General features: G+C 38.6%; 1 protein-coding gene across 3 annotated transcripts in view; it reads left to right on the top strand.

Annotated features, from left to right (window-relative positions):
* LOC111339775 (VWFA and cache domain-containing protein 1-like) overlaps positions 1-11,109 on the top strand; it is a 15,036-nt gene extending 3,927 nt beyond the window's left edge. Inside the window, exons 3-15 of one of the 3 annotated variants that reach the window (XM_088761451.1) lie at positions 250-385; positions 806-1,110; positions 1,347-1,476; positions 3,235-3,514; positions 4,449-4,645; positions 5,425-5,505; positions 5,592-5,910; positions 6,159-6,347; positions 7,503-7,849; positions 8,279-8,426; positions 8,536-8,777; positions 9,391-9,521; positions 9,857-11,109. In XM_088761451.1, the coding sequence (XP_088617577.1) occupies positions 250-385; positions 806-1,110; positions 1,347-1,476; positions 3,235-3,514; positions 4,449-4,645; positions 5,425-5,505; positions 5,592-5,910; positions 6,159-6,347; positions 7,503-7,849; positions 8,279-8,426; positions 8,536-8,777; positions 9,391-9,521; positions 9,857-10,564 (3,213 nt within the window). In that variant the 3' untranslated portion in view covers positions 10,565-11,109. The other 2 variants (XM_088761453.1, XM_088761452.1) reach the window with 2 other exon arrangements.
* The last annotated feature ends 2,534 nt before the right edge of the window (positions 11,110-13,643 follow it).

Here is a 13,643-nt window from a genome sequence, read left to right on the forward strand (position 1 = left end):
TACAGAAAACTGTTTTATAGAAGACCAGTACTTTTAAACAAAGTTCTTCGAAGATTAGGTTTAGGGTTAGGCTTCTCCTGAAGAGTTTTTTTTTTTCTTTTTTATTTCTCCCTTCACCGTAAACAGGTAATCCTCTCCAGGGCAAGATAACACTGATGGAAACAGTTGTAAAGTGGTTATTGTTTCGAGCGTTAGCTTTAGCTTAGAGGTAAGGGTACCACATAACCAGCAATATCATCTTCACCGTAGGTTGGTATCGTGTCCTTTACTGACCAAGTAAAAACTCCAAATAGTGAAAGCTGCTACAGTGAACAGCTAGCACTGGCCATACCTCCAAATATAAGGAACATGAAGTACTTTGTAACAAATCTGGCAGCCTCCAGTGGTAAGAATTTTAGTCGATTGCTTAATAAGTTATATACCATCCTTTAAGGCGACTTGCTCAATTAAGAAGAAAACGTTTAATTTTTAGTTTTCGTTACGAAAGATGCAAGGTCATTTCGAGCTAAAGATTTTGAAGTCCCGTACGTGGAATGTATAAAGAAAACTAGCCGAGGATTCGATACTGCGACAACTCTAAGAAACCAAACTTAGCGGGATTAGACAATAGCGTTTTATCTTCTTGCGTTCATTAAATCATCCAGGAACAAAGCTCAAACAATTAAAAGCTTTTTCACTCTGTTAGTTCACATCTCAGGCATCAGGAACAACATTGGATTGGAATCCTCACAGAGCACTCGCATTGCTTCCTTGACACATGCCCTCACGAAAGTCGTACATGATAATTATTTGTGTTGGTTTACAGGGTCTACAAAGTTCAAACCGGCCTTTGGGAAGGCTTTCGACTTACTACAAAGATCTGTTTCCGAAGACTCGGGAAAAAAAAGGAAAAGGGTCATCTTATTTCTCACGGATGGAGTTCCAACAGATGCAAATGAAATCAAGGATTTATTTGAGACCATAAGAGACAGGAATGTGGAGCTTAACAACTCCGTTATTATTCTAACGTATGGATTTAATAAAGACCAAGAAGACATTCTGATCGAAATTTCCAATCAAAACGGGACAAAATATGGTGTTGCGGCAAATACATCTGTTGGAGACGTAGCGGTAATGCAAAAATTTTCATTCATTTCTGGAAGTTAATGGTACATTAAGTGAGGTTTGCCCTTGTCAGATCCTTACTGAATCACAGGGCATGCATTAGACAGGCGTGCAATAGGAAGATCTTAAGAGTGAGAGAGCTATCTCACAACTGCCTTGGCTTCTCTCTCTTCTGTATAATCGATTAATCACGTTAAGGTATCTAAACAACTGTCTTATTTCTCAAATTTCTTTCTCCTTAGCGTGGAAGTTACACCTACATAGAAGACATGAGAACGCTGAGAAGTAAAATGGCTACCTACTATGATCTCTTTGCCGAACAGTTTAGTCAACCTATTGTGTCTGTTCCATATACTGATGCTTGGGGAACAGGTTAGGTACAGAAATAAGCCTTAGAATTGGTAATATTGAACAATAAATTTAGATATTCGAATGTTTTTCATGGTTCACAATACTACAAAGCCTTGCTCGTTTGTGAAATGGTTGGTCTGTGGTCTGAATCCTTCACGAATGGAAAGGGAGTGCAGAAAAAAACAGGTTTACATTGATTTACCTTCTGTAATAGTTAGTAATATTTTAAATTAGACTAATATTAAGTTGTTTAAGTTGTGTGTTTATTTATAATATTATTACAATATTACAGAAAATATGCACTGCCCGCAGTTAGCAAAGGCTAGTCGAGGCGGGCAGTGTTTAATACGTATATTATAAAATAATAAAAGACTTATAGAGCAAGAGATTCAAAATTCTAGACAATTTACAACTACATTAATACATTTAAGATATGGCAAGAGAACAGAACAAGCTGGGGTCTCATAGTTTTGCTATTAAAGTAAACAAATGCAAGTGCAGAGTAAGAGAAAAATGGTGTACTCCATTACTTGATAACCTCCTTTATTACGCGTCTCAGGCAGTCAGAGAGCCAATAACTAAAATCAACCAATCAAAATGCTCTATTGCCGGACAATATTCTCTCAGTATTGGACCAGGCACTGTCCCGAATGGTCCCGAATGATACCGCACTTGTGTCCCTTTGAACTTCAGTCGTATAATAAATCTCTTATTAACCAAGCTTACTCGGGACCATACTGGAAAAATATCGGCCCTCGGTCTTTTTTGTACGGACCTCGCTGCGCTCGGTCCGTCCTGTCAAGACCTCAGGCCGATATTCTCCCAGTACGGCCCTCGCGCTTGGTTAATAAGATATATTTATTAAATCGCTCGCAAAAGTTAAACCGAGGAATTAAGAACACGTTTTGCGCGTTCAGCCGTCTAAATTAAAAAGAAGATTGAACTTGTACAAAGCTTAATATTTTCCTTTCGTGCTTAAATTTCATACCCAGATTTTTATTTTTCGTTCTTATTTAATTTCAACAGTTATCGTTGTATCGTTTAATCGTTACTTGCCACATTCTGATTGTATCACCGTTATCGTCCTTTCTGTGTGTTTCTATTGTTATCGTCGTCTTTGTCTTCCTCTCTTCTCTGAGATTTAAAGTGACGCAAAGAAAATTATAACATAACCAAAGTAAAGCGCGCGTTCTGATTGGTTAATTCAGTGTCTACCATTTGCCAATGGATGTGCAATACTAATGTGAGCAAATGCAAAGACTAGTTTCCGAGTGCTTGTTTTTTTTAATAGGAAACTCCTTTGCCACAATGTATCAATGTTATGTTATGAAACAAATGATAAACACCCACACCGTACACTCTTAAGTTATTGATGCACACGGGAGGTTGCTAAGCACGAAAGAAGCGTGAGAGTCGCTCGAGGCGATAGCCGAAAGCGATTCTAGCTTTTTAAGTGCCAAGATTAATCAATCTTCCATGCAAATATTACCCATTCTGAGTTATAAATTTTCATAGAGTTAGCCGGGATTGCATTAATTTAGCTTTGTTGGGCTCAAAGAATTGTCTACAACACTGGCAACATTCAGATAATGAACTTAAAACTTGGTGAGTCAAGTTTTTCTAGGTTTTATATCGTTTCCTTCCTTCTACTCTAAGCTCTCATAGGCGCCTCACGGTATTTTCCTATCATTTGGCTGTTGTAATCAATTTGGTTTTCGATTGAAAGCATGCACGCTCCATCAATATATTCATTAATCACTTGACGATAATATTTTTCAGGACTTTTGGTATCAATCACCATAGCTTGCTATCACCATGGGAAGTTCATAGGAGTTGCTGGAACTGATATTAATATTGAAGACCTCATGCCCGACATCACCAAATATTTCAAGCAAGGAAGAACCACGTATGCTTTCATGATCACTAAATCTGGAAGGACCCTGATCCATCCACTCCTTCCAGCACCAGCTGACGCCTATGGGGACCCTATTTATATGGACATAAGGAACCTTGAACGACCAGAGGCAGATTTCAAGGAAGTCTTTGAATCAATGACAAAGTATGTTGTTTATAGCTTTTCTCGGCACCGATGTCTTTGAGCTTTATTTATCGCATATATTCAAGAATAGATTTCTATAATAATATCGAAGATGATAATTATATAAATTTCGCATGAAGCAAATGTAAAGCAGTTGACCTTTCTTTCCCTTTGGAAGCTGTGATGTCTTTAGCAAGTGCAAGTATGATATAAGTTCCGGTCAGTAAAAAATGCAGACTGCAGACTGCAGAACGAGGACAAAATGCAGACTGAGGACTTCTATTGATTTTTCGTCTGAAATCTGATAAAATGTCATCTTACGACTTACATAGTGTCACGTAATCGCTTTTTCCGCAATCATCTTTCAACATCATTAATCATGTTAAAAGGCTTATAATGTGTGATAAAAATCTAAAAAAAAGCTATGGTTGTTGCAGTCGTAGCTTTCGACACAGAGGTATTTCCTTCGTTCAGATCAGGGCTTTTGCTCGGTCTGTTGCTCACGAAGAAATTGTGCACACAAGGGAGAGTCGCTCAAGCTCGATATAACGACGCGAGTATACACACTTTTCTTTACCCAAGAACCTGAAAATTGCGTTAAATTCCTTGTTTAAATTTACATTCAAATTTTAGCCTGGAAGGCAGTCGTAATTTGGGCAAGCGAGTCCTCAGTATTTTCTTGGCTGAAAATGGCCGCCATCTTTGAATTCAATGGCAGCGGAAGGCTAGTGAGAGAAAGAAATTTTTACCAAGGGGATGGGTGACGATCAAAAATAAGGAGAGAGGCTGGGGAGGGGAGTTCCTTCCCCCCCCCCCGGCCCCTCTCTATCGTCGAGTCCAAATTTTATGGCCGGTTTAATAAACGATCGCGCGCTTCTTAATGTCAACTCGCCCCGACACCTGCTCTGCGAGCTAATTCATAGTTATGAACATGTATTTTTCATTACTTTACCAGCGGTACAGCAGGGTCCAAGTCATTCCAAGCGACTCGTTATTTACCAAAAGGAGGCGTTCTATTGGATGGAGTCACAGAGACGTCTATTTATTCAACTTACCACTGGTATCCTGTGTCAAAGGCGGAATTTTCTGTTAGCGTTGTAATACCTTCTTCATTAAAGAATGATGTGATAAGACCTCTGAGTATCCCAGATGGTATGTCTTACAAATGATTTTGGCCGGCTATTTAGACGAGGCCTAAACCCAAACCGCGGTTTTACGCAAGCAGTTGACCTTACGTATTCTCCATAAGAGGGTTGCTGTCACTAAATAAATGTCCCTCCATGGCTAAATTTCGGCCCTCTTAACACCATTTAGAAAAATGAACGTATCAGAAAAAGATTTAGCTAAATTCAAGATAGTTAACGCGATTTTGTTAAAAAACGGCTAAACTTTGTTTATAAAACCGGCCCTCTGTTTTTAAGTAAACAAAATCCTACACACTGTTAACTGTGTTTATCTGTATCACCTGTTTACGACTGTGTCTGCCTTTTGATCATGAGTCAGTCTCCCCTTGGTGTTTACATTACCATCTGCCTGTCTGTCAGTTTGTGCGCCAGTCTATTGGTCTCTCTCGAACGCTTTTCATTCCGCTAATTTATTCTTGTTTTTCTCGTTGCCATGTTCCCACCAATAACGTAGCTCCATTTTCTGCCTTTAAAAGCACACACAACCCACAATTCCTCTATTCGTTCCGACGAAGGGCTAACGCTCGAAACGTCAGCTTTTGTAATTGTTACGGTGGCCAATTTACCATTTCAACTTTGTTGATATATCCAAATGATTGGCCTCTCTGTCCGAATAAGTAATTGAATAACTTTACTGTCCATCAATTGACAATGTTTGAATGTTCCTAATTGACGTGTATGTTAAACTATTTAATTTCATAGTGTAACACAAAAAAGATTAAACATTACTTCTGTTTTGTCTTTTAGGCTACACATTCACTTATCACAGAATAGACTTGCTACCGGCAAAGAAACTTTGCTCTTATTTTGGTAATATAACAGCTAAAGGTAAATTTTACAAATAGTTTGTAGACCTGATTATGGTTCAAAGCCTGGCTGATTCAATTCTTAAAGTGTTGCGCTCTTTTCCTTAGACACCACTGTTGTGAAATTTGCTCCAGATGCCTTCGAAGACCCCTACACTTATGTAGGATCACAAGAGACCAATGTCACTGTTCTGTCACTTAGCAACTATATAATGAATCGCCCAGGTAGTGAGTCATATTTCAAACTGAGAAGCGGTATACGTGACTATGTAACCGCTACTTGGAAACTGGATGATATTTGGTTGCGCGGTAAAACAAACCTCACACAGTACGTGATCTGGAGATACATAGGTACAGCTAATGGTGTGTTCAGACAAACTCCAGGTAGAGCCCTGCCAAAAAGTTACGATCCCAGAAAAAGACCATGGTATGTGGTATTGTTTTTGCAATTTTCGCTTATTGATTTATCGCTCTATAAATGAAACATGACAATGCTTACCAGATGGAGGGAGAGGATTTCCTCAAAGTATGTCAAAACAAAGTATAATTGTCAACATGGGTTTCGCAATCTCGAATCCATATGCTTGTTTCGGGTAAAATAAGACCGTGCTTTTAACAACAACATGTCTGCTGAAGGTTGTGTTCCAACAAAAGAGCTTTTTGTTTCTCTAACAGGTATAACGCAGCCTTACTTCATCACGGATTACTCACTTTTACAACACCATATTTGGATGTGGGAGGTGCTGGAGAGATAATAACTGCGGCCCGCGCGTTGTTTCACGGTGAATCAAATCATGTGTATCGAGCTTATGATGAAGCCCTTGGTGTACTGGGGACGGATTTTCCCGTGAGGTATTTTTACAGGTAAGCTCTTGATCTCAGGAGCAACTGCGAGTACTTTGAACTTGAACTTGAACTTTATTTTTATTTAGACACGGTAAATCTATCAGATAAAATAATAATGTTATTACAATCTATTATTACAGTTACAATCGATTTTAATCTATATAAACATGATCTAAAATTTAAAAGTGAAATAGAAAAAAATAAAGAAATTCTGCTTTACATAGATGCCGTGTGTGTTTTGTCGATTCAGACGAAGAAATTGCGACAACCATTTCGGAAGGATTGAAGTGATTTTGCTTGCCGCAATTCAGGGGACAAGCTATTCCAGATAACCGCACCGTTATAGTTAAAGCTATTTTTCAGGAAATTGGTGCGGGGCAATAGTTTGTTTTCAGAGTTCCTTAGATTATATGGAGGATCATATTTAGTGAAAAGAGAACCAAGATAGTCGGGCGCAAGACCATGTATAGATTTATGGACCATGGTGGCCACTTGTATTTGTCGCTGAGTATCTAACCGTCTCCAGTTAAGTTGCACAAAAAGAGGATCAGCGCTTGTGTCATAACTGGAGAAGGTCAGAATACGGGCAGCCCGGTTTTGCAACTTTTGGAGCTTATTCGAAAGACCCTTGTTACAATGCCCCCAGACCTCGCTGCAGTAATTAAAGTACGGTTGAACTAAGACATTGAAAACGGACTCACGTAGTTGAGTCACGTAGTCACTCAGTCACGGAGTCACGTAGTTGAGATAGACAATACACGGCGAAATTGACTGATGTTTCGATAACTTGGGCGGATACCATATCATCAATTTGCAGTCAGTTTTGCACTAATTTTATTGGCTTTTATACCAGTTTTAAGCACAACTCATCTAGTAGTTACGTTACATATTCAAAACTTGTCCAGTTGTTGTTGATATCTGTTGCGCGATGAGTCTGTTCTTCGTCACGAAATATACAATTGCATTTCAAAAACCAAACACCCGATCAAAACAGACTGAAAAACAATGTGAATGTCTATGGGAGCTTATTCATGGAGAAGAAGAAAGACGATGTCAAGTTCTCTTGATTTATAAAGTAAACAGTGATCAATCTGCAGCACTTGCATGATAGTTTTATATGTTGTTCTTCACCAAAAGCTTACGACATTTTTTACGTGTCTTTGAATCCCAAAGGCTGCTCACGGATTCATACCCCAAATGCAGAGAAACTCAGGACTACTCGTGCTTTATAATAGACGAGGCGGGTTTCTTGGTCGTGCATGAGGACTTTATGGTACCTTCGGCCTCAGAGAAGGACGGAGTCGAGAATGTGCATATCACCGAAAAAGAGAAACATATAGCACTGCACATGATCCAAAACGGATACTTGAGGAAAAAGGAATGTCGTAAATTGGAAGACATAGAAACGCAAACGTTTTATGAAGTTACTCTACCGGACGGTGGAGTCGATGCGCTGGGCAACATTGGGAACTGTAACCAATACCAACTTGGAAAAATTGAAGGAACAAACGTGTATTTAGGCAAGTGAATTTGATAAAAGCTTTGTAAAATAGCTTTAGTCTTCTTCCCATTGATAAACATATTCTCTTAAATCATAAGTGAAGGGAAATGAACCGCTACTATGTTAGCTTGAGGGAGGCTGAAACTAGTGCTTAGAACCTGCCTGAAATAAGCTGAGATTTGGAAAGTGTCAGGATTTTTTGTTTGTAGGTTAAAACGTTTTCCAAGGGATTTACACCAAAGGACTACCATTTTCTGACATACTTCACAGTCAAATTATTTTGTTTCAGTATTACCATTTTAATGTAAATTCCTGATTATTACTTAAGTCACATGTATCCGTTTCACTGACACGTAAAGAGTGACCTAACGTGTCTGATTACTCTCGCTGCCAATGATAATGGTTAATATAACCAGAAACGGTAATTTTATGTTTATGGTTTTCACAGGAATTTCTTTCAGAGCCTCGGTTTGTGCTTCACAAGCTGAATGCACCTGTACCTCGGACAAACAGTGTCTAAACACATTTCCCTGTGAATGCCCTTGTCACTCCAAGCTCGCTTTTCGGTATTGCCTCGGAGAGTTTCCCAATAGCAGGTTGGATATCCTGGAATAATTTTTTTGTTAGTTCTACTATCTATCTGAATCGAGCATTATTATTCATTTGATTATAATGTTGATTATTTTCCTACGTACGTACTTTCAGTCTTCCCATTTGCCCAGCACTAGGACCAAAACGATTGCAATCTGAACCTGTTCCTGATAGTAAGAAATGTCTTGAAGAATGCTTTGATCCTCACTGCGGAGAGAAAGATGAGCAGAGGACATGTGATGGACTAGTGAGCTGTTATTGGTGCAAAAAAGACAAACACGGTCTATTGTTGTCAAATCCTTACTGTGGCACCTCAGAAAAATGTTTCAGAGGAACAGAAGCTCCGAATAATAAAGGTAAAAACCTCTCAAAGTTATCCATTTTCGGTAGTCCGTATGATTCGATTGCACATTTGAGGACAAAACAGGTTAGCCACCTGCTGGCTTTCCCTATTCCCCGTTATGGCCAGGTCACATTTTTCTCTAACAATCGCTGAATTACCAAACAATTTGTCTCTTTTATTTAAGTAAAATTACAAATGAGACCCACTCGTCGTGTTCGCTTAGAACACCTTTGAATAAAGAAAGAGAAAGAGAGTAGTGGAAACGTATACCCTGCAAGTCGACACGCTTATGGCAGGTAAACCTCTCACCTGTCAGAAATGATTTGAATGGCAAAGATATTTAATTACTATTATTTCTCGATCTCTGGTATGATATAATTACTCGAGTGTGGATGAATATCGAGTCAACCGATGCAGTTGTTAAGCTGCTACATATATAAAGATATATAAATATCAGGGTAATATATCTGGATAGCAGTGACTGGCCTGAAGCATAGTTAAAGCCTCAATGAGGCAACAGCTGATAGCTCCGATTATTCTCCATGGACCTTTGTATACAACCTTGCGTTAAAGATATGATTGTTTCCTCGATAGATTATAAACTTGGTTCCCTATTTCTTTGACAGATCATGAGCAAAAAGACAAAGGTTGTAATCCCTCAAAAAATGGATCTAATACTTTGTCGATGGCTGCCATTGTAGGAATTTCCATAGGATGTGTAGTATTTGCACTTTTGATATTGATCGGCATTTGGAAGGTGAGATGTCGTTCTCATGATCACAAATGGTATTCATGTGCTTTAGGCAACCTTCTAAGAAACGCAAGAGCCAGATAAAGAAGTAATTTCCAATTTCCCAGGAATCGAGTTTCAGATGTTTCGGTTGTGGTTGAGATGACTTATGTCACTCTACAGAACACAGTATGCGCGTCTATTCCTAATTTGATAGCCTATAAGATTTGAAAGGGTTTTAAAAATATAAAAGAATTGTTCCCAAAGGTCTTCAAAGAATACATTATCGCCTTGCAGGCAAAAATTTTCAATGATGATTTCAGTGCTGGCTTGTAATTATCTTGATGGTTTCCCTATCCCAGGGTATAAAACATTGTCGAAATAGAGGACCACGTCCTGTCCCTGTGAGAACGTTTTCCGCACAAAAGAACGCTGCACCTGAATCAACCGACCATGAAATGTCTCGTGGAAACCAAGGACATGATTACGAGGACCCCAGGGAACTTGTGATGCCTTCTGGGCCACCCTCGTACAATGAAGTACCACAACAACAGAACTCTAGTTACACCCCACCGCTGTCCCCCATTCCTGAGCCAACTGGTCCTATAGAGGCACAACCGGTCATTCCCAGGAAAAACACGGTCAGGAAACAATCAGGAAACAAACCTCCACCTGTTCCCATGACAAGGAGACCATCTGGTGCAATAGAACCTCCGGAATTGCCTCAGCAAGATGTTCGACCAGCAAAGGACAAGATAAGAACGTTTTCTCTTGACAGTTCTGTATTTCGGATGTCAAATGAAAGTCCACCACCACCAATAGTTCCTAGAGAAAGAGGTCTTTCGCAAATCAGCTCTGCACTAGCCCATGTTCCTGAATTGTCCACTGCCAGTCTTCCACAACAGACTAACAAAGCAGAGGAGTCAGTGTACATCAACTTAATGTCTACAGCTAAAGAAACGCCAGCAATTCGTCAAGAAGAAAGCGAATTTGAAGATACCAACGTCGATCTTGGCTATGTGGAATACATTCATGTTCAGAATACTGCCGAGGGGTCACAAGCAATTTAAGTTAAGAACTCAAAATTATAAACTTCACTGCAGGATATTGTAAAATAAATGGCCTTTGATGGGCGGTTTTTCCCAGCTTGCATGGAAGATTCTGATTCAAACTAGGCTTACGTTAATACGTACCAAGACCATCACGTATCTACGAAGGTCAAATGAATAAACAGTGGTAACAAGCATTTGTTTCACTACAACTTAAGAGAGGTAGTCACGAACAACATTCACCGGCAACTGTCAAAAAATCGAATTGGCTCGTATTCTAGTATTAGATAAGGCTATAGGTAAAACAAACCAAGACTGACATATGTAGTTTGTTGAAAACTCTATTGTTTTTGAGAAAATTGATCAAATTCAACTCACGCATAATTCCTCCAAAAATGTGCTAAATTCGACCTTCGAATGACGCTGATTATAATCAGCGTCATTTGAAGGTCGAATTTAGCCCATTTTTGGAGGCTTTATTTGTACTTGTAAATTTAAAAGCAGTGAAAAACTTTTTTATACCATAAACCTTCGTGCTAAGTGAAATAAACTTTTAATACTTGAAATATGAGAAGTAGAAATGATAAACTTACCATCTGCAGGGTTGTTTTTCTGGGGTTATTGTGCTGCTATGCATACGAGGGAATAGAAATTGCGCTTTTCGGCGAAGTCGGCGACATAAGAGAAAAGACCGACTTTGTTTAACATTTACAGTTTGTGAGCCTCAGTGGTAATAGTAAATGCTATAAATATCGTCTTGAGAGTCCTTGCAATGCGATAGAAGTTGTTTTTGTTTTCTCCGAAAGCATTCATTTTGTAGAAATGAATAGACATGAATGCCACTGCGTGACTTATGTGTCACGCAATTGTTAGATCTATCTTTTTATTTTGCAAGTGGTTTAAAATTTTTATACATCGAAAAGTTGCAGGGAATTTTTTATATGAAATCCAAAAAGTACGGATGAGAGGTTTTTTGTTCAGATAAAAATTATAATTCTTTTGGACTTCGTACTACTTATAGGCAATTAGCAATAAAACGTCACTGTTAATTGATGAATTTTATCTGACAAAACTTAGTGCGCAACAAGTTTACAAATTAGTTCAAATATTTTCAAGAATGGAAATTTGTTGTTCATTTGAGTCTCTTGTTGTGGATGATTATGGCTACAATCCAAATGATAGAAAAGGGTATAGGCGAATGGTACCTTTGCTGTCGTGTGACAAAGAAATAGCAGAGCATTTGGTTTTTTTTTTCGTTCACTGGTGTGTTCACCGGTGTGTTCACCGTGTATGACTTGATATTGAGTTGAGCAGCTGTTTTCCAACACCCCAAAGATGTTGATACATGAACAATATGCCCACTTCATCGCTAAAGACTCGTCTTCGGTGGACTCGAGGAGGAAATACTAAGTTTAGAGTGCCAGCAAATATTTCAAGGCACATCGTGGAGTACTCAATGATGTCGAGCAATGTTAAATCTGTACCGCGTGAGGTCTGGTATCCATTTTTTCAGATCATTGAATCTTATTTTATCCGCTATAATGGACAGCCATTGTCGCCTTGTGGACCAGTGATTTGTATTTTCGTAACACTCACAAAGAGCTTCAAGCAAATTGTAGTAAAGACTGTCACCCACGCCTTTAAATTTCAGTATAGTTAAACAATCATCAGATTGTCCGGGGGCCGGTTAGTTCCTCGAGGGAAGTGGTGATCATACGCCAACGTTTACTGGTACAGTAACGCTTAGAGCGCTCTGAGGCTTCATTCCACGGAATAGAAAGTACAGCTCGAATGGGACTGAAATCTCTTGATTCTAAATACATATACAGTTTGTCTCTTGGTGACGACAAACTAACAACCAGAGACTCGTCTACATGATGCACAATCTGTAATGTTTTCAAAGCAAAACTATTAAAATATGAAAAATAGAACTGAAATACACCCGAAATAGAACATAACTAAATAAAAAACGACTAGTTTAATTATTTTTATTTGAATTTGTACAACTCTCCTCACCTGGCTGATACTGACTGCAGGGCGTGTCTATAAGGGTGGAGTCTACAGAATGAATATAACCCGATGACGCAGTTGTTAACTGTTGGCTCAGAATTATTTCTTGTTCATCAATGGCTTCTAGAGGTGTAAGGCCATTACCTCCGTCTTCTGTGTTCTCCTAGAGTGAAACATGCAGTGCAAAAATTTGTCATCAAGCCAATTAGATTGCGCATTATTTATGGATCGCAAGATAAAATATTTACCTGCAAGTTAGATTGCACATTTTTTTGATCATTTCTTGATTTTGCGCATCTAATTCCTATGTAGTGCACATTTCTCTTATTTTCTTGTTAGAATTTGTACAGACGCCTGTCGAATCAAACTGACTGCAATCAGATCTTTTCGAAAACCACTAAAACTTGATTTTCGGTGCGCATGCCACCAAGACGTACAACAATGATAAAACACGAATTAAACTGGATCACGAGCAAATAGAATGATTAACAGAATAAGATACCTTGTTTTGTGAAAAATTAACCGAGAATCTTCTTTCCTTAACCCCCTGTCTGCTATGGGTAGCTTCTTCGCTTTATACCTGGAAATATGTGCTTGTACTCTGCATTTAGTTTTTTCCCCTTCAAGTTAAGCGAAGACCAAGTCTTAAGCGATGAAGTGGGCATATTGTCCATGTATTAACATCGTTGGGTCGTTGGAAAACAGCTGCTTGTTGCGCACCAAGTTTTGTCAGATGAAATTTATCAATTAACTGTGACGTTTTATTGCTAATGCCTATACTGTAGTACGAAGTCCAAAAAGGTTATGAATTTTTATCTGAACACAAAACCTCTCATTCGTACTTCTTGGATTTCATATAAAAATTAAATAGGGATTCTACTTTTTTTTTGAAAGCATATGGGAGACATTGTTCTAAAAGTTTGTGGAGTAAGTAAGTTTTTAACTGCTTTTACAAGTACAAACGAGGCCACCAAAAATGGGCTAAAATCGACCTTCAAATGACGCTCATTATGTGTGAATTGAATTTGATCAATCTTCTCGAACACAAAAGAATTTTCCAACAAACTACGTATGTCTTGGTTTGTTCTAC

Source organism: Stylophora pistillata, chromosome 5, assembly GCF_964205215.1.
Source record: "Stylophora pistillata chromosome 5, jaStyPist1.2, whole genome shotgun sequence".
Taxonomy (NCBI): Eukaryota; Metazoa; Cnidaria; class Anthozoa; order Scleractinia; family Pocilloporidae; genus Stylophora; species Stylophora pistillata.